Source organism: Ammospiza nelsoni, chromosome 13, assembly GCF_027579445.1.
Source record: "Ammospiza nelsoni isolate bAmmNel1 chromosome 13, bAmmNel1.pri, whole genome shotgun sequence".
Lineage (NCBI taxonomy): Eukaryota > Metazoa > Chordata > Aves > Passeriformes > Passerellidae > Ammospiza > Ammospiza nelsoni.
The window spans coordinates 4,769,411-4,791,621 of record NC_080645.1 but is presented as its reverse complement, the minus strand read 5'-3'; the positions used below and the strand labels follow the sequence as shown (position 1 = coordinate 4,791,621).

Below are 22,211 nucleotides of genomic sequence, written 5' to 3'. Positions count from 1 at the left end.
TTAAGACTTCATAGCCACAGTCAAGACCTGGTAAAAGGCATTTGAATTTTCAGTCGCTTCCACCACAAGTAAAGCTCAAAGAATTCACAAGTGTCTTAACCTATGTTTGACATTGTTAAAACTGGGGACCAGAATTTGGAGGAGACCAGCTATCCAGAACTACTGCACAAAGGAGGAGTTTTAGTAATTTTAAGCTATGTGGAACAGTGAGATACCTCGTGCCAATTCAAGATGTATTCTGACCTCAGATAGAAGGAAAAAGGAAACTGGAAACTGAGTCAATAAACTACCCAATAAAGTCATTAAAGGTCTGTGACGAGATGAGCAGAAACAAAGGATAAACAATGGAGTGTTACATCTACTGCACACGGTCTAAGGCCTGTAGAGTAGAACTGTGAGAATTTTCACAGATCAAGAGAAAAATAAAACACAATCCCAGGATGGGAGAGGCTGGAGGGGCTGCTCTGGTGGCACCTCCCTGCTCCAGCAGGGCCATCCCAGAGCCCAGGGCACAGCAGTGTGTCCGTGTGGCTCTGCAGTGTCCCCAGGCAGGAGCCTGCACAGCCTCTGTGCCCCATCTGCTCAGGGCTGGGCACTGCCAGGGCAGGAGCTCTGGGCATGGGCAGGGGCGGCTCCTGGGCTCAGGCCCTGCCCGTGGCTCTGGGGCCATGGCTGGGCCTGGAGCAGAGCCTGGGCCTGCTCTGCCCTCTGCACACAGGGACAGACAGGGGGACACAGGGACAGACAGACAGGGACAGACTGGGCTGGGCTCAGGCCCTGCCCGTGGCTCTGGGGCCATGGCTGGGCCTGGAGCAGAGCCTGGGCCTGCTCTGCCCTCTGCACACAGGGATAGACAGGGGGACACAGGGATAGACAGACAGGGACACAGAGGGACAGACAGACAGGGACACAGAGGGACACACAGGGCTGAGGCCCCTCTCAGCCTGGACTCTGTTGCAGACATCTTTTATGAAAAATCATTTCCTTGAGATTTTTCTTCCTGAGAAGCTGAGAGGCCTCAAGAACAACATGTAGACAATGGTTATCTGCTGCTGTGGAACGCAACAGGTGCATCTGTGATTGGCCCATGTTGGATGTTTGTAATTAATGGCCAACCACAGTCAGCTGGCTCGGACAGGGAGCTGAGCCACAAACCTTTGTTATCATTTTTTCTTATTCTATTCTTAGCTAGCCTTAGAAATCCTGTCTTCTATTCTTTTAGTATAGTTTTAATGTAATATATATCATAAAATAATAAATCAAGCCTCCTGAAACATGGAGTCAAGATCCTCATCTCTTCCCTCATCCTAAGACCCCTGTGAACACCATCACAGGACTCCTCTCCAGGCTGAGCAGCCCCAGCTCCCTCAGCCTTTCCTGAGCACTGAGATGCTCCAGTCAAAAGAAACAATAAAAGTGTGTCAGATTCTCCACTACCACTAATATTTAGAGATTTTTTTTTTCACTAACATTGCAGGGTGATATTAATAATGGTATAAATCAGTTTGACTGATAGAAAGTAGATTGAATTTACCTGCCTAATTATGCCTCACTTTGGCTTAGCTGTGAGCACTGTGGAGAACAGACAACTAACCCCAGTAGGCTGCTCTGCTGTTCTGCCTTAGCACTTGCAACATTGGTTTCTCTTGATAAAATATTTCAGAGGATCAAAGAAGATGACCGTGTGGGTAAAAATCAGCACTGAAAATGTTTCGTTCACAACATACTTGCTACCCTTTTTTATTTAGTTAAGACAGCTTGGAACAAAATATTTCATTCCCGCTCAGAGATGCTGTAAGATTCATATTAATAAGCACTGTTCTTGTGGTTTTTAAACCCCACAAAACTGAATCTAAAATAACTAAAAATATTACCCTAGGCCCTGAGAAAATATTTTGTACCTGTCACAATGGCACTGCTCTTTCTTTTTCCATACTCACCCCTTCTTCTGATATGCAGATAATAACAATCTGTGGCTATATAAACATAAACACCAAAGAATCCATTTTAACGAGGGCACATAAAACAAATATACAGAGGTGTAGAGACAAAGCAGTGCCTCACAGATGTAGGGAGCCATACAAATACACAGTTTACATGTTTTTTACTACCACTGTATTCTTGACTCACTCTTGCAAATAGCCTCAGGGTAGTAACTCCAGCAGGGTGAGCATCAGCTAAATCCAACAAAAGGGAGAAAAACAATACATACATTTTTCATTTTTCTCATGGCACAAGACTGAGTATTCTACTCTGGGCAAGAGTCCCTCAAGAGTATGAAGAATATGTGCTACAAATGGCTTTAGGGTGCTCATGAGTGACTGTTTCCTTTCCAGCTACAGGGAGAGCTTGTAATGGATTCTTCTGTCTCTAGGGAAACTTTTAAAACCGTACCAAAATTTCAATATTATTTTGCAGATAGAATAAATTTGTTGCTTTAAACCTAACTGCAGATGCACAGATTTTATTTAAGCCATATTTTTAGAACAAAGAAGTCAAAAAATCACTTTTGAAGGGGTAAGCTTTTATTGAAATTAATAGGGCAGGACTTGCAGCTGGCTGACGTATGGCTAATGTGGTACTTCTCAGGGCTTTTAACACACTTTGCTGATTGTTTGCTCAAGGCATATGGTTTGAATGAGCTGGGCAGTGCACAGTGCAGCTGGCAGACTGGATATCCAAATCTGGCAATAATACCCACAGTTATGTGGCACTGGCTATCAAATTTGCCTGAATTTTATGTTATGAATTCTGCCATATCCATGGAAATTTGAAGCTACTTCAGACTGTACTACAATAGATGTCAATGCTTCAAATCTTGCAGCAATAACTGCAGCTGACCCATGTGGTGGAAGAATAATCTCAAAAGGGTGAAAGCTTTTTCATAGAGAAAAAAATTACAGAAAGCTTTCATTAAACAAACCCAGAAATTTCAAAATGGGCAAGCACTATTTTCTCTAGTGCACAGATTGGGAAACTGTGACAGGTGCTGTTCCAAATACACATTCATTTCAATCAAGCAAAGAATAGGAAGTTTTTGGCAGCTTGTCCTGTTTTCCATTACCTCCCACAACCCAAGTCAATGGTTTCAGCCTCAGCTTTCATATTCAGGAAGGTCTACAAAACTCTCCAACACTTTCTGAATACCATTTTTGTATTAATTTAATGAATGAAGCATCATTTTTGGACCCTCAGCATAATAAACTCTCATTTGCACTGAGTAGATTCATAAATTCATGCTGTTAAAACTGTTTTCATCAGAAATGGGCAAACCTCCTGTGGTGCCCATTCATATTCCAGTTCTGAGCTGCAGGAGTGTGTTTGCCAGTCACAAGTGCTCAGTTATTATTGCAGAGTTTCCTTTATTGCTGCTTGAAAAGCCAATATAGATACTAAAAGTGACTCTCTCATCTCAGGGTACACACAACTGCATATTTCTGAGGATAAATTCACATATTTTCAGTGAAGTGCATCCCATTTTTATGCCACATGAACCCAGTGTGATGAATTAAGATGAATACTAAGAGGAACAGAGAAGCAAGTTCCCTGCTCCAGACCTGCCTAACTGTGTCAAAATCTTGGTAATAAAAGGTGTGTTTGTTGTAATGCAAATGTTCACTGAGCTCCAAGAGAATTCCAAGAACAATGGATGTCTCAAACAAACAGATACAACAGCACAGAGTCTCTATTCAGCTTATTAATCTCCTGAGTTTAGAAAGAAACTAATTTTCTGAAATTCCTATTTCCAACAGAGAAAGTCTCATTCATTTGTGAGGCTGACCAGGATCTTAAATAATAATGAACAGCTGGACTTTTTTTTAAGTGAAAATAAAGATTCATTCCTTTGAAATCTTCCTTTTTGCTACTCCCACATTCCTTTCTCCCCACTCCCTAAGTTGTCCTAATGATAATACTGAGCATGGAGTCAGCACAGATATGCTGGACTTGGACATATTGAAAGTAAATGGCAAAGGATTTAAAAAAAAATTATCTCTCTCAAACTTCAGTTTCCTTATCAGCATAAAGCAATGCAGAGAAGGAGAAAAATAAGTATGAGGAGCAAAGGTTTCCTCAGCTTACAACAGAAGTGCTCCACTAAGTTCTTGAACCTTTTGAAGCTGACCCTGAGCAATGAATTGAATGTGCAAAGGACACTGTTTTACAGGACAAAAGGATACAAAACACAGCAAAAATGTCAAATGCACTGAAGTGAAGTTTGTGGAAGCTCATTTCAGTAGCAGGCAGGCACAATGCAGGTGGGAAAGGTGCATAGTGCTGTTTCTAGTTCAGCAAATAATGCAGAGCTTGGACAAGCTCACCCAGCAGCTCTTTAGAGAGATGTCACCACGTAATTTCTGACTGGTCCCAGAATGTGCCACCTCTCCGACTTCCCTGCTGTGGCCTCTGCACTCTAAAGGGGATCTTTTCATTATTTTAAATTTGTATTTTAAAAACTGAACACATTATCCAGTCCTAAGACTTGACAAAATGTGCAAATACACATTTTGTAGGTAATCTGCAAGGCCTGATTTGCAGACAGGCTCAAAGCCTGTGCAGGTTTCACAGGAAACACTGACTAAAGTTAAGACCATCTATATATAAAATAGTCTGAGGTATAGTTCAAAGAATATTGGGAGGAAATAAGGAGTGTTAGATGTCATCTCACCTACAAAGAAGAAGTGCCATCAGAGGATGACAAAATTTGATTTCCTAAGCAACACTCAGGTCATTGAGCTCGTGGGTCCAGGTGAGGTCAGCTCTAGCACTAATCTGAACATTGGCACATGGCTTCTGAGAGTCACAAAGACCTAGAAATCCACCAGCCCCTTCAGCAACTCCACCTGAATTGTCTCTAGCTCTTAAACAATGAAATGCCTTTGTCCAGGCTGGAAAAGAGCTGCCAGCCATCACTTTACACCAGTGTGAACCTTCCACATCACAGGGTTGTAAAACCAGCCACACCCTCTCATAGAGGGCCTGATGGACAGAGTTCCACAGCCAGCCTTCAGAGAAATAAAAAACATGCTGACAGTGTCCTCACCTCGTGTTTTACCCATATGATTAGTGAAAAAAATGTGTAGTGTATGATTGGTTTTTCACAAATATTAAAATGAATACTATATGTGTTATGTTAGAAAGCTATACTGTATTAATCCTCTTCAGTAGTGTGTTAAATATAGTTTTAGGCTATAACATAATATTAAAATAGAAACTATGTGATGTAAAATATTTTTTCTAACTAGCTCAAGAAATTCTTCACACAGCGATAACAGCAACAAGACACCAAAATCTCCAAGAGAAAAATTATTGCCTCCTTACTGGGGAGGCCCAGTCTTGGTGGGGACTGAAATGGCTGATTTACAAGATGAGGGGGGGAAGTTGACAATAACCAGAAAACACTCTTTGTTTAAAAAGAATTTTTAAATCACGTATGAGATGTAGGAATATACAACAGGCTATTACTTTTAAGAGTTAATCCTTTGTTAGTGAGCCATGCTTTCAAGAGGAAAGCAACCAAACATTCAAAATTCTTTACTTTTATTGTCCTTACTCTGACTGTCCAAATTCTTATTGCTCTAATTTGTAGTACTATTTTTATAATAATTTTATTACTATCAAACTTTTAAAATGAGTGATTGGCATCTTTCACAATTAGGCAGGTATTTAAATTCCTCCCCCCAGGACAGAAAGCTGAACGGCAGCTCCCACCCTTCTCAATTCCCTTCCCCAGTTAGACCCTTTCTCTTCATCCCTGGTCTTCATTCAGCTCATGATGTTCAATTTTGCTGTGCAAAGGTAAGATCTTTCAGAACAGAGCCACCTCAGAGTGTCAGGAGCCCTAGGAGGAAGGTCCTTGCTCCTCTGAAGAAGGAATATTGGCCTGAGCCAGACTCAGGAGAGGTTCAAAACCAAAGTTCTGTTACACGTGCCTTCTGCCTTCACTTAAATTCCAGACAGAGACAGGTGATCTGAGCTTGTTCCATCAGCAAATAAACCCAGCAGATTAGCAAAACTATTACCAAGTCACCTCATCTCCACTGCTGGTTTAACTCAGGCTAAAAATATAACTTCTGTATTGAGGGCTTTTGGGTTTTTTTTTAATCATACTTGCACCAGATTTTAAAAGCCAGTTACTGAATATCCGGTTTTTACCAATGTTTTCACAGTGAATTAAGGCAATAATTAACAAAAGGCTCACTAAGCATATTATCTTAGAATTCAAGTGTTAGAACTGGAAGAACTCAGTGGATATTTTCATGGTAATGCAAAATAGAGAAATCTTGACCCAAGCACATAAAAAACCAAATTCTGACCTCAATCATCAGACTTTACATAGGACAGCCATGGAATAAGCTAGCTAACTGAAAATGGAATTTTAAATGATCCAAAAAGCTGGTTTTGAAGAATGAGCATATTCACACCATAAAATTCTGAGTTACCAACTGCTGCATTCAAATATTCAACTAAAGCCAAGCAGAACTTTTAAGTTAGAATAGAAAAAAATCTTCCCTGAGCCATCTAGAGTCTCCTTTTAGCTTAAGCACAGTGAACATGGCAGCTATCTTGCTGGGTTATACACTACACTACAGAGTCCTGGTGAATTATTTACAGCTGGGGACTCAAACGCTCTCTCAGTATCATCTTTCCTTGGGTTCTGTACTCACCAGAGCCCTTGATACTGAAATGAGTGAGAATAGAAATGAGAATGTTCAATTCCACAACAAAAATGGAGGCTGAAAGGTTTCATTGTAGGTCCAGCACAGATTAAAGTGTCTGCTCAGCCTGAAACCAGTCCTGAGCTTTGCATCTGCAGTCCCTCAGGGCTTCCTTGTCTCCCCTTCAGCATGATTTATGTCAGAAAGTTTGGAATAAATTAACTGTTCTGCTGGGTATTGCAAGTGAGAGGAATCTAAAGACATGCTGATTTCTTTCTTTATTTCCCTCCCCCTCACATTTATTTTGCTCAGCACAGTAAGATAAAACCTGCATCAAGATGTGGTTTGGAGTTCTAAGTGGGCAAAAATAGAACTATTTAGAAAGGCTGTAAACTCCTGCTATAAGCCAGTGTTTAAATAATGTATTAGACATATCTATATATACACAAAAACACAACACATGCACTTAGACTAATATATAGTGTGTGTATATATATGTTCCCTTGCAGTTCTGTATTAATCAAATTGAATATTCTGCAGTAGAAATACAGTACTAATAACTCAAAAATAGCACTTCTGTTCAAGCTGCCTTGTACAAGCTTGTTTGAGTTCTAATTGTGTGCTGAAATTCTCCCCTTTAAAGACCAGGTCTATTAGAAGGTTAGCTTTTGGTCCCATGGAGATAAAGGAAAATGTGCCAACATTTGAGAGATTTGATTACCTGTATAAAATTATGCTTGCTCATTTTTCCTTGGCAAGATACTCTTGGGGAAAGTTATATTAAAGAGAGGATAGAAATAGTGTACATCCAAAGAAAATATTTTCCAATTATGCTTCACAAGATGCAGAAAGTATTACTTGTTATGGAGGATTATGAATGAGATAATTACTGAGAGCCTAATGTACCTAAAGCTACAATAAAGGACAGAGAAAATCATTAATAAGTGGTTATTGACTGTTCTTGCTGCTCTTTGTAATAAAAGGCCAGAACAGTAGCAAGGACAAACCTTTCCCCAGTTTGGCTGTGACAGGTTATACACAACAATACCTTTTCCACTTACATGAGCCATCATTAATTCCTATAAGTGAAACCATAGCAGCTTTGATTTAGCACACAATACACTTTACACCTCTCCAAACATCCTTAACAAGAAATGTTTCATATGAAGAGTCAATTGAAAATAGTGGAGATTTAGAAATACACGGGATGAACGTTCCCTCTCTTAAATGGTTTCATTGCACGCATTCCTAATGAGCAATCTGCACTTCCAAAGGAGCCAGACCAGTGCTCTGTTGGTAAGGCACAGAATGACAAAACACTTTGAAAGATTAAAGGATGTCTCATTACCCCTTAATGATAACCCAATTATTTCTGAGAAACACAGCAAAGAATCTTTGAGCTCCCACATTCAGGATTTCAATACAGGTGTGATCAATATGGGAGATTATAAAATAAAGGATTTCTGAGTGGCTGCAAATCTTTTCTTATTGCAAAGCAGAACATGGTACCACATGCAAAATTACCTTCAGTGCATTCTCTTGTTTTATTTTTCCTCTTTCCCTTTCAGCTCCCAACCCTGCTGCATTGAGGATGAAGGCACAGACACTAGAGGAAAGTTCAGCAGCATTTCTAAAAGAATGGGAAAGGTCACAAACATTACAGGGGTCAGTCTATGAGGACTTGCAGTGCCTGAAGGAAGCCCACAAGAAGGATGGGGAGAGAATATTTACAGGAGCCTGGAGAGACAGGACAAAGGGGCATGGCTTCAAATGGACAGATTTATGTTTAGATTGCATATTAGGAAAAAAATTATTCCCTGGCAGGGCGGGCAGGGCCTGGCACAGGGTGCCCAGAGCAGCTGGGGCTGCCCCTGCATCCCTGGCAGTGCCCAAGGCCAGGCTGGACACTGGGGCTGGAGCAGCCTGGGACAGTGGGAGGTGTCCCTGCCATGGCAGGGGTGGCACTGGATGGGCTTTAAGGTTCCTTCCAATCCAGCCATTCATGAAACTTCACCCTGGGCTGACCTCCCAGTGTGGGCAGCAGGGGAGGGGATTCTGCCCCTCAGTGATTTCCCACCTGCAGAGCTGCCCCAGTCTGGGCCAGCCCAGGAGGGACCTGGAGCTGCTCAGAGAGCCCAGAGGAGGCTCCAGGATGGGCAGAGGGATGGAGCAGCTCTGCTGGGAGGAAAGGCTGGCACAGCTGCCATTGCTCACCTGCACAGGAGAAGCTTTGGCTGAGCTCAGGGTGACCATTCTACCTGACAAGGAAGCCACCCAAGTGCTGTGGTTTTCTTGTTCTCCTACACTTACTTCATGCCAGAAAGAGCAACAGTTTCCCTAATTAACCGCTGCCCTACTGGTTATTGTGGTCTCCCTTAACAGAAATCCCTTCAATATTCCCTTACACACGTACCAACCTGTTCATACATCACACACACACCACTTTTCATCTCAGCGTAGCCAGTGCTCTTTGTTTCACCTCCCTGGCTCCACTAGACCCTGCATAAACTGCATTTCAGACTTTACAATAAATACATTAGGATGGACTGGATGCCTAGTGAAACTGGAAAGCAGAGCCTGCTTTAGAGTTGGATAAGTATCTCCTGTCTTATCCAGTTATTCAGCAAGAATTACAGACGTATCCCTGATTCTGAATAGATGTTGTCTGTGGTATAAACACTGCCTCAGCCATGCTATGGTTTTTCTCACTCTGTGAGTACAAAACATGCATTTCATCCCCCATTCAAAGCACTGCAATGAACCTCCTCTCTCAGGGGTGACCTCCAGCCTGACAGAGCAAAGTTTTGGTTTGCTTTCCATCAGTCTGTCCTGCACAGAGAATTGTCTGCTACAGGATTTGTGCAGAATGCATTTAGATAGAAACATTTACTGAAAAATTCCCTTAAAAACCCAAACACTTGGTTTTGCACACAGACTGCTCAGTTCCATGCAGTCCTTGGCTTATCAGTGGTAGGCAGGAACAAGCAGGTGGTCTTTTGGAAGGGCAGAATTAAGATCAATCACAAAATAATTATTTAATAGAATGATCAGTTCCATTGCTTTCTACACAGAAATACAAGCCTAATGTTGCCTGACAATTTAATGTTGTCCATTTTCTTTCTTTATTTTTGAGTTATGATAATTCCATGAGTCCAGTATGTTCAACATCTTGAAGTATACACATTTCCTACTATATCTCATTTCAGTTATTAATAAATTACATATCTCAATTAGACAGCAACAACTCTGAGGTAGGAATTGTCTCCTACTCAACAAAATGGATCAAAATTTTAGCCAAGGCTTCTTGGTACAAATGGCAGCAATAACAGCATTCACATTTCCTGCTACATCATGCACCAGCCCTCATGCTGAGGGTGCTTTGAGGATCTGTACAATATTTTAAAAATTTGCCCAACAAACAATTTTACATCGAGATTTCTTTTTAAAAAAACCCTATAATTTAAATATCAATTTGGTCTTACAGACCAAGTAAAATCTCGGTGTATAATTTGAATGATTAAAATAACTTCCATTTGTTCATATGAAAATTCAATAAAAAGTCCTTGTACATTTAGAGGACTTGATCTCAGTTCATGTGGGATAGCCAACAGCATAATCAAGACCCATTAATTAGCAGAAATAAATGAACAAGTTGGAAATACTGTCTTGGCACTAAGTCTGGTTTCAGATGATTTTATGTGAAGAAAGAAGTACAAGCATTTTCCCTTTGCCTGTGGACATTGTATTTTCTTGTCAGTATGGCAGGATAACACCAGGAATTGCAAAGTGTGCCAGTGGTCTATGTGAAATGCTTTAGACTGCATAATAATTAGAGAACAGGTGTCCTGAAAAACAGGCAATTTAAAATTTAAAAAAAAGGAAATAAGACTGAAAAGGGAATAGCAAGATGGCAAGTACATCAGTAATTCCATTTAGATCTTTATTCCGCATTCTGTATTCTTTAACTACTTTATTCTACAAAGATATGGCAGAATTTTAATAAGCTCTCTGAGGTGAGCACTAGGAGGTTCTGAGCCTTTTGCATCATGTTTTAATACACAGGTTCATGCTGCACCAATTCTGCTGCCAATTATTCCAAACTAATTGAAAAAAATCATACAGTGGTTTTGCCCATTTGCTTTAAAATCCTGACTGCTTGGGTTGGGTGTACAAGATGTCAAAATAAAATGTTAAATAGATCCTGATGAGGTTTGTGGTATGACCTTAGAAAACATCAGGATGGAAGAGGTGTGGTGTCACTGTCACATTTTCTGGAAAATCCCTTCACCGGGATTTCTCTCCTGGGAAGCTAAGAAGCCTCAGAGAAAAAGGAAAACAATATTATCTCATTTGCTTCTCCTGTGTTTTGCTGCTTTGGAATGTGGTTGGAGATTGTTTATCCAACATGTGAATTGTTTTGATTAATCGGTCAGGCTGTGTTGAACTCTGGAGAGAGTCATGGGTTTTTCATTAGGATCCTTACAGAAGGCTTCACAAAATACTTTCTCTATTCTTTAGTATTGTTTAGCATAGCATTCTTTAATATCATATAATATCATAAAATAATAAATTAGCCTTCTAAGAACATGGAGTCAGATTCATCATTCCTTCCTGCCACAAGGGACCCCAGAAAATACCACAGTGTGGTATTGGTTTGGTTCAGCTCCTCTGTGCTGCACGGTTGGGTGCCCACCACTGGTTCTGCCCATACCAAAATCCCCTTTTCTCCCTGGCAGCAGTACCCTACTGCACACAGGCAGTTCCCTCAGCCAGGGAAAGGATAATAAGCTAATGTGGCTTCTGGATGGGAACCAGCAAACGCCCGGGGCCCCTGAACCACTCCGAAATCCCCTTTGCCGCTGTGCCCGCAGCACTGCTGCTCACCTCCAGTGATGCTCTGTGAGCCAGCCTGTTATTCCAGCACATTCCCAGGCTGGAACAAACCTCAGCTTTGCCTCTGCTCACCAGGGGCTGGGTGGGAAGCAGTTACAGAGCTCAGAGCCCGGAGCAAGGAAGGGGATGTCTTCTGTGGCTCCTAATGATTCCTGCGGTTAATTCAGGAATGCCACTGACAGTCTCCAGGGAGAGCTACACTTACTTTTGCTTAGCTGCTGGCATGACTGCTGTAAAATAAAGGCTTTAAAAGAAATCCTTGCAGGGGAATTTTTACACTAACAAGGAGTCCTCAGGAAAAAGAAAAGTTATGAAGTACTCTGTATCACTACAGGTATTCCTCAGGGATCACCGAGAGGCTATTCAAACATATTAATATTTGCTTAAATATTTTAAGGAAAATTATCTGCATTTATTTTACAGTTCTACTTGCCTCACGCATTGCTTGCAAATAATAGTTACCTTTAAACACTGCCTAAAATATTTATTGCAGCAAATTATTTCTGTCATGAAACTGACACCGTAAATTGCCCAACATCAACATCCCTGGCTTTGTAAAAAAAAAAACCAAACACAACCAATAGCCAAACACCAAACAAAAGACCCTCAGCTGTGAATTCCTTGGTCTGTTGCACCACACATACTGTGGCTCCCTTTTTCTTCTTCGACTTTACCAGAATAGGAAGAAAGCCTAACTTTTAAAACAGATCTTTCAAGAAATGTATTTTATGCAAACTCATTCTCATTATTTTCACTTGAAAACTTATTTTTCTTGTGATTCCTGTGATTTTATATTTATTACATCCTAAAAATACAGTGCTGCCCAGCAGCTACAAAGCCTTTCTCAGGTGTGGCACAGCTCATGAGGTATCACCCACAGCCCTTACTGGAAACCCACAGCCACCAAAGGAATTGGTCCCAAAGCATTTCTCATTTTAATACAAAATTAAAGTTTTTGTCACACAAATCCATGGTACATTGAGGAATATCCTATCTGGACCTGAGAACAACAAAACTTCCCTTTCACTTTACAGGCTGAAAGACACATCCTGGCACTTTTGGGAAGTCACAACTACCTGAGAGCTCATGGATGGATGGGAAATATGCTTGTCAAGTTCAGCAAGGACAAACTTTTAGCAAAAAACTCCCCCCACAATTGGCACTAATTGGTAGTTAAATTGACAACTGGAACTGAAGCACACTGACAGCACGAGGGGTGGGCCCTACAGGTAGAAATTGAAAACCATTTACTGAAGCAATGTTGGAAAGACTAAACAATCATAGGGCATCTCAGAATATCATGGGGAAAGCTCAACTCAATTTTTCATAGTGTCACTTCAGCATTTTGCACGCATACTTGGACAACACTTCACTGAGAGGAAGATAAAGTTTTCAGATCAATATATTGAAAAGCACACAAGCTTCTAATTCTTTACACACAAACAAAATGCTCAATATTAGCTGCTGTTTTTTCAGAACATCAGATTTTTGAGGCTCTAGAAAAACATGACCAAGAAATTTAAGCTAATTATGCTAAAGCAATATATACCATCCCTTTTTATTTTAGAAAAGGAAATTTAAAAAACCAAACAGGAAAAACTAAACCAAAACAAACAAAAAGCAGCAAAAGCCCTGCCCAACTTTTAAGTTATTCTTCACATCATAGACATTTTCCTACTTCATGAAAGAAAATAAAGGCAGCTGAGGAGGTGCCTGGTGTTTTGCAGTTTGACCCTTTAAGATGCTGGATTCATAAGTAACTGATAAAATGCCTCTTTGAAGTTATTACCAGTCCTGTTCTACAGCTGATGTTCAAGGGGTTTAAGTTGTGTCTCTACTTAAATTGTGGTTATATCATGCCCCAGGCTGGAGATGAAGGAGCATGAAAGTGTTCAACTGCATTCAGTAATGCTCCCAGAAATATACAGAAATGAGATTTTCAGTGTCTGGAGATATGCCTTGTTTCTTAAATCGTAGAGAAATCAGTAAAATATTTTTTGCACTGTAGTAGAAAATGTAGACACTGTTGGGTCAATTAAACTGTTCTTACTTAAATTTATGCTTTATATTCTTCTTGGAACTTGATTTTAGTTTAAAAAGAAACAAATGAAATTTGTGCAGGCTCAGGAATACTTTTTTTAAAAAACAATACTTTTATCAGACTTCCATAAAATGTTACCTGTTATATTTATTTTCTTTGCAGTAACATTTAATTACAGAGAGTTTTTCTTACCTAGTTATACTCCTGCTTACTAAGCTGATTGAGACTATGCAAACTGGAGCATTCTGTGCAGTACACAGTCACCTCTTTCCTTTCAAGCACACAAAAGGCAGGGGGAATTTGTATTTTTCATAAAGAATTCAGTAACAAAATAATGATACATTTCAGCTTCTGGGAATTTAATAAACTTAAGCAGGAAAATTAGTGTGTAATTATGGTTGCATATAACAACAAAAATCTAAGGCTCAGAAGGCAATGTTGACTTTGCAACATTTCAGATTCTGAATATTTTATGGCATGCATTTAAATCATAGAAAAACATACAAGTGTGTATTAGAAAAAAAGAGTAGAATCTATTTAATATGGTGTTGTGATTGCTGCTCTGTGAAAATTTCACCAATGTAGGATTATGCTACAATGTAATTAATGAAATGAATGTAGGATTATGTTATATCCTATGAAACTTATGCTAGGACTTTGCTACTCCTACATGTCCCAAGGACTTTTTCACTCAGGGAAATAGTGTGTAATTCATCCCTTAAAATGCTGCTAGCCTTAGTTATACACATTTCTGGTTCTCATCACTTGAGTACAACAGTATTTTCAGGCAGCCATCACAATCACAAGCTCAGGGCAGGAATGCAAAGCAAAATGTGAGGAAGGAACTTGTTTAATTAAAACCTTATTTATTTCACCTGTTTACACCACTTGTGCTTCAAACAGAACTAGTCATGATTTTAAAGAAGTAACATTTTACCATTTCCTGGTGAAGATAGAAAATGCATGTTGCCAAAGAAAACAAGGATTGCACAGAGCATGGATAATGTAGAACATACAGCTCCAAGCTATTTATAAGTGCTCTCTGCATTCCCAGGTTTGGGTTTTACAGTAGCTCAGCCTGAAGCACTCAATGTGCAAACAGGATGCCTCTCCACTGCTCCTCCTACAGGAAAATTGTTTCTCCTCTACAGCCCTGAACCCAAGCCCCAAACATCAAGGGAAAAATCTGTTGCTCCAAACAGCAAAAGTGGCCCAGGTCCCTCATCCTTCAAGCCATACAAGAAAATCCGCATTGAATGGAGAGAAAAGACACAAACCAGGGAATTAAAAAGCAGTCACAGACGGGAAACCTCCCTGAGCTCACCACAACCTGGCCATGCTCGTTCTGAGCCTCACCAGCACAGTCTCACTGGTTTGCTCCCACCCAGGGTTTCCAGAGCACCTTCTCCAGAGCCCTGGAGCAGGCATGGGTGTGCCACAGGGGCTGCTCTTCGCTGTCATGCTCCCTTCCCAAATCTCTCCTCACAGAGAAAACAGGCAATCTAGTGTTTGAGGAAATCCAAAAAGTCTGGGGAGATTCTGGGACAACCTGGAAAGTACTGCCAGTGAAGTGGTGGGACACAGCATCAACCTGAGTGACTGCTGGTGGATTTTTGTGCCTGGACCTAAATTTGGATTAATTTATCAGTAAGCCAGAGAACATAAACACAAACAAACAACTTTTGTAGCCTTCATTGCCTCTTTCATTCTCTCCATGCACTGTGAGGTATAACAAAGGGCCAGATTCTGCACCATGGATGGAGCAGCCTGGGTGTACAGACAGGCTGGAACAAGGAGCTGGGGAGATGACACAGGAAGGGTGCTGGCACTGCCCAGGCTCCCAGGGATGGGCACTGGAGGCTGCCAGAGCTCCAGGAGTGTTTGGACACCAGGGATGCACAGAGGGGATTGCTGGGGGTCTTGCAGGGACCCCCTGGAATGGATGATCCTTGTGCATCCCTTCTACCTGAGGACATTCTATAATTCTAATTACAAACAACTGCTATTACAGTAACTATCCCAGATTTTTGCTTAAAAAACATCTCTTAAACCAAGTCCTAACCCGTTTAGAGCATCACAAACAACACATGCTCCATAAAACAGGAGCTGCAGTACCCCAAGTGCAGCCTCCTAATGCTTTTTCACTTTATTACCTATGTCATTGTGGATTCAGAGGCTGTCTCCTGTGAAAGAACAGTGGCATTTGCTAGAGCCCAGATTTCGCAGCACATCTGCCGTGGTGCTGGAAGAGCATGCAGAGGAGATGGAGAAGATGCAGCAGTGTATAGCAAGTGGAAGTTCCACCCAACTAATCAAGTCCTCAGGGACAGCATGCAGTGTCACAAGACATATCACTCTACACTTGAATGAGGTTGTCAGCCACAGGGAGGCTGCAAGCTGCTGACAGCACTGAGCAGGATGGGGAGGCTTCTAAAGGAGACACAGAAGCTTTGTAAAGTATGTACCTGCTTCCGTGGGTGCAGGGGGGAAAAAAAGAAATGAAGTACAAAAGGGTATTTTCAAATCTGTCACTCGGTGTTCTGTTGCTGGGAGTAAACCCAAACTCATCTGACGTGTGTTGCATGAACACAAAAAAGGTTATTTTGCAGGTTTCTCAAAATGCACATATACATTTTTATATATGTGCAGATCAAAATAATATGGGACTTATTTTAATAAGAATTATATAAATCAGAATGATATAGAATGAATCAGGATATAGAATTTAATTTTAATAAGAATTGTATAAATCAGAATGATATAGAATGAATCAGGATATAGAATTTAATAAGAATTATATAAATCATAAAGAGAATGTGCAAAGGAGGGACACAGAGCATGAAGCTGTGCCAGGGGATGGTTGTGCTGAAAATCAGGGAAAGGTTCTGCTTCCCCCAGAGGTGCTGGCACTGCCCAGGCTCCCAGGGAATGGGCACAGCCCCGAGGCTGCCAGAGCTCCACAAGGGTTTGGACACCAGGGATGCCCAGCGGGGATTATTGCAGGCCTGGGCAGGGACAGGAGCTGGACTAGGTGATCCTTGTGCATCCTTTCCAACACAGGATATTCTATTCCATGATTCTCTGAAAATACCATGTGGCAAAATAAGTGCCATATGAATATAGCCCCAAAAAAGTAAGTGAAAACCTAGAATATTTGTTGCTTTTTATAGGAAATTTCAGGAAATTATAGGAAATAAATTCAGAAAGCACTTCTTTATAGATGTGTGAACTCGAGTAGAGTTGCTCATTTTGAGCTTGATCCTACCAAACATAATGACAAAAATTGGCATTAAAAGTGCATATTGCTCAAATTCATTCTAAGAGGTTCAAGAATGAAAGCAAAAGATTTGCTCTGGTCCTTTACTCGAGCCATTGAAGAAAGACACCACACTTTAAAAGGTGTTCACATTAATTCCTCCTATTAGTCTCACCACAGTTTACTTCATTTATTAGAGCAAATACACTGGGAATGCGTTTCTTACTCTATATCCATGCAGAACAGCAATGAACAAGCCCCTTTGAAATGTGTGCAGTTGCATTACAACACTTAAAACTCCAGAGAGAAGTCTTTATGTCTGGAAGCTGTTTCCCCTGGAAAAATTGAGCAGTTTAAGAAAAGATACTAGAGACCTCTGTAATCCTGTCTTGCTACATTTCCCTGCACTTCACAAACTTTGGTATCAGACCTTTCTAACCAACAGGAGTAACTCACAGTCTCTGCATTCAAGCTTTGATTTGCAAAGTGATTTGTGTTCTGTTTGTATCCTATAAAATTAATCTCAGTTTTCAGTTTTATTTTGCTGATAAATTCCATCAATTCCATTAGGACCAAATGCTTCTATTCAGTGCCTTTCCACCCACTAACATGAAAACCATTATTTAAATATCAGTTCTATTCTGAGCAGCTCTTAAGAGCTGAATTTTCAGTGGGTTTTAAAGGTACATTTGAGAACATAAAACAAATTCTGCTTGTGTGTGTATTGTTTCTGTTTGTGCAAAACTTATTTTTGTGTTCATTCTCCAAAGCACCTGATTAAATGTTTGTTCAAAACATACATGACTATGAAAAGCACCAGGTACACTCTACAACAATGTAGAGACAAAAATTGCAACAAAGATTACATAATTAGGCTTGCTTCTAGAATGTTTTCTTTGAAGCAATTAACCACAAAATAAAAGATTTGTTTGAAGATTATACTAGAACTTTCAACATGTAAAAAGCACATGGCAAGCAATACTGACTCTGTAACAGGACAAAAGCACATTTATATCCAGAAAATGTAGCAAAAATGGGGCAGACATTTGATACCACTCTCTCCACAATGTTAAGCCTCTCTGCACTCACTATATCCTGTTTTACTGAGTGTCCTGCATTGAAAGTCTGGCCACAAGAAGAAAAAATAAAATCAAGGTAAGTGATAGGGCAGAAAAAATAGTTAATAAAGTCCTGGAATGCAGGAGATAGCCCAAGTGTGCAAATCCTTTGGCAGGGGAAAAGCTCAGGAGGGTGGAGGAAGAGTCCAAGTGGAAAAGCCAGGAGGAGGAACCAGGTAAGTGCAAATCCACTGCAAGTTCTGAAAAGGAGGTCATTTTTCAATTGCAGTGGATAAGAAACCAATGAGGGTGACAAAGGACAAACCACAGCCCAACTTCACAGAGAAGGAAAGTATTTTGCTTGTGACATTCTGTACACCCTTAAGTTTTGGGAAGGATTGCCAAGAAATATAATTGAGGGAGTCTCTGCTTTCCAGTCAGGAAGGATTAAGAGCAGCTCTGAAAGCTGTGGAGTACCTCTGCTCCCACCAGCCTGAAAGCACTCTCAATACTCGCAAGCCTTAGGAAAAAAAAATAAGTCAGAAATATGGATGATTTTTTCTGGAGGGGGAGGAAAAAATAGAGAGAAGAATTCCAAAAATATTCTATGTCTATGTTCTAATGAATAAACCAAAAATTCCTCCCTATGGGAACAAACTTTGCCTCTTGCTCATTTCCGTCTATAACATGCAGTGTTTTAATTATGCAGCAGTCTCAACAAATAGAGTGTCACAGCATTTTAGCTAATTCTGTTTAAGATGCCAGCAGAAGACGGGATAATGTCTTCCTTCGTTTGGCTTAGTTTAACCTACCCACTTCTATTCACCAATGACTCAAACAATTCAGGATATTATAACCACCTAAAAAACCCTTAAAATAGTAGAAATATTTAGATCTGAATATATCCTGAAAATCAAAATACCACAAAGTACAAACCCAGGATTCTCCCCAGCTACTCAAAATAATTTTAAAAGCTCGACTAAAATATTCCAGAAAGAATAGGTTGAATAAAACATTTTAAGATGTGAAATATGCACATTGCTGTCTCTGTGAAATAGAGATACCTTACTAACCCCAGAGAAACAAATGAGAACAGATACCAAATAGCTGATATAAATGTAAATTGACACAGCACCAAAAGCCACTGCATAGAAAGCTCATTACACCTTCTGACCCTGTCTCACCTGGAAAGTGGCTACCCTAGGGAAGATTTGGGAATGCACTTGATCTCTGTTCTCTTCAATAATAGAATAGAGCTATTGACAGTCCCTGTATTATACTATATGATATTCATTTATCCATGGAAATTCCAAGATTACCATGACATTAACTGTTATCCATCATTTCGTCTAGATTTTTCTTTACTCAACCTCAGTAGCTAGCTAGTAAGGCAATAATGAACTTGGTTGTTCAGAGGGAATTGAACTTTAGTGTTTTTATAAACAATTTATATAAATTAATGTATTTATACCTGCTCACTGCCAAACATGCCTTTATGAGCAGATCATTCTTTTCTAAGAATAATTCTGAGGCTAATTCATCCCTGATGGATACAGATGGCTTATACAAGTGCAAGGCTGATTCACTGACTGGAGGTAACACCCTGAGCTACACAATAAACTAATGCATGGCAACAAGCAAAGCTTTAGGGCAGCAGAAAAGCTGTGACACTGAAAAATATGATATATTGCCCTTTGTTATCTAACATTGGAAATAAATTACAATATCCATGGCAATAATGTTATTCCATATGCGTGCATAGACCTCCAAATAAATTAGTACCTCATAATTTGCTGTACAGTCCACACTTTCCTTTTTTGTTCTTGTTTTCTAAAAATCTTCAGAGCATAAACAACCTGATTCATCAGACTGGAGATCGAACATGACATAACAATCTTTAGGAATGCACAGGAACATATTGCAAAGAGCTGCTTTGGTAAAAAATATTCAGCTGACAGGGGTGAGGAGTGGTGACTAATGATACAAAAGAAAGAATGTGAACACACTTGTGGGGTTTTTTTGACAAATGGAAAATGCATATTTTTGTTGGAAATAGCAAATTAGCTAACTAGGAAATCATGTCCTTACAGTCAGGTACATTTAAAGCACAAATCTATGGATATCAAAGCACCTCAGTCTGAAATTCCTTAGAAGAGCTTGAATGACTGAGGACCTTCTCACAACACACATTTACACATTCAGAGAAAAAAACCAAATCTTGCCTTACCCGGCCAACTAGGATTGGTTCAGGTCCAGAAAATTCTTCCAATACAAACATTTGATTCCAAACCCAGCCTCTCTTGGAACGGTGCAAAACTCTTTGTTCTTCATTTAGCCTTTTTAGTCCTGTACTGGATCCACTTGGTAGTACTTGAGTTTGATTCATTGGAGCCATATAAATGGAAGGAAGGACAGTAATCCATAATATTATTAATGGAGTCCATGTATCCATGAGCATTTCCGTTAGTCTTTCTGGCATTGTACCACACGCTACGCAAATCACCACAAAAATGAAATTATTATTATTTTGCTTTCCTCCAGACTGTAGCAATCCAATTCATCACGCAGTACAGAACATTTACTTACAGCTCCTCCATGTGTTTACAGCACAGTCAATGTAAAAATAGCTTAGATGAGAAAAACATGATCCATTGAGTTTTCCAGTCATTAAAGATTCCTGGTGGGGGAAAGAAAAAAAGAAAGTTCAAATCAGTGACTAAAGAGCTTAGGAAAGCATTCTGAAACATCTTATTTACTTTTCCATCATAAATAAGCCATGTTAGGTTTTAAATTTGTAGTTCATAACGTTATTGCATAGCTAAATTGATTCTGTTTATTCTTTCATTGTCTGAAACACCGAGAGAAGACCCAGATAAATGATTACACACACTTAGGAAAATATTCAGGCCTAAGAATTGGATGGGGTTTGCAGCAACCTGGGCTAGTGGAAGGTGTGGGAGGGAGGTGGAAATGGAGGATCTTGAAGGTCCCCCCCAACCCAGACCATTCTGGGATCTTGCAGTTCATCTGAGGGTCTGAAGAAGCTGCCAACCTTCCCACTACCCTGCACTGTTAATGTGGTCAATTACAAACATATATTCTGTCATATAAGTAAATTTAAATCACGTTCTTGCATTCTTATTCTCCTTTTCTCTACAAGGAAAAAACCCCAAATTTCTCCTGAGTGTACAAGGCTCCAGCAGCCTATTGTCAGTTGAGCCATCACCTCTCTGCAGCAGCACCACTGCCCAGCAAATCCTGCACAGCCCCACAGCCCAGCAGAAACAGCACTGCTAAATCCTCTGTGAAATCCATGACTCCCAAACCAGACCACTAAGGAAACTCATTTATGCACATCTGCACTACAGGTCTCGCTGTCTCTCCTTCGCTTTCAGAGAAATGTTTCATTTCAAAGACATTTTCCTAGATGGACACTTGGGAGCATTTTGTCTTTCTTCCCTTGCCCACCCTTTGATGTACTAAAAGGTCACACCACATTTCATCTCAGAGTAAACATTCCTTGAAATGGAAAGGCAAGTTAACATAGCAGGGCTGATGCCAGAGGAATGGGCAAACCCAGAAATGGAAAACTAGATGGGATGTGGCTCAGACAGAAGGGCTGCATTACAGGGTTATGGAGTTACCTGGAAAGGGTCCTGATCCATTTTCTTTGATTCATACAATCTCAGGAGAAACCACTACATACAAGAGAGTAGGAATGCCTATTCTGAAGTTTACACTGTGATTGAGGCTTGTTTTCTTCTACTTTAAGATTAATTCCTAGTATTGCATGTTCATGAAAATCCTGAGAGCTTTGATTTATTTTTTTTCTTTGGAGGGGAGGAAGGATGGGGTGGTTAGCTGTTCTTTTTTAAGGTTCATACACACGTATGGCATAAAGCTGTCATAATCTTACTGCAGGGGTTCCATACTGGTGTCTCCTTATCACAATAGTTCCATACCTTCTTGGTGTTTCTCGTGGGCATCTCCTCAGAGCACTGACTCTTTCCTCTTCACAAAGCAGCCAACTGACCCCAATTCCCTTCTCACCCAGCCACCCCACTCTTTTATAGCATCTTCTTCTCATTGCTTACAGCTGTGGCCTGGTAAAGTCAGGCCTGTTCCCAATCTTTGATAATTGGCCCAGCTGCACCTCTTTAGGGGTAAGAATACTTTCCACACTATCATTATTTTCTTATATTCTATCCCCCTACATGAAACATGCAGAACACCTTTTACACGACCGGTAAAAGTCAGCTGTTCTTTTAAAAGCAAACAACGTAGAAAGTATTTTTTTAAACTTCAGT

The 22,211-nt window shown here is 40.3% G+C and overlaps 1 protein-coding gene across 1 annotated transcript in view; it reads right to left on the bottom strand.

The window, feature by feature from the left end:
• Positions 1-21,934, bottom strand: part of CDH8 (cadherin 8) — a 148,183-nt gene extending 126,249 nt beyond the window's left edge. The window contains exons 1-3 of the mRNA XM_059481460.1: positions 21,867-21,934; positions 20,491-20,581; positions 20,132-20,394 (exon numbers count right to left, since the gene is read on the bottom strand). Coding sequence (XP_059337443.1) covers positions 20,132-20,394; positions 20,491-20,581; positions 21,867-21,890 — 378 coding nt within the window. The 5' untranslated portion in view covers positions 21,891-21,934. The remainder of the gene's footprint in view (positions 1-20,131; positions 20,395-20,490; positions 20,582-21,866) is intronic.
• Positions 21,935-22,211: the final 277 nt, after the last annotated feature.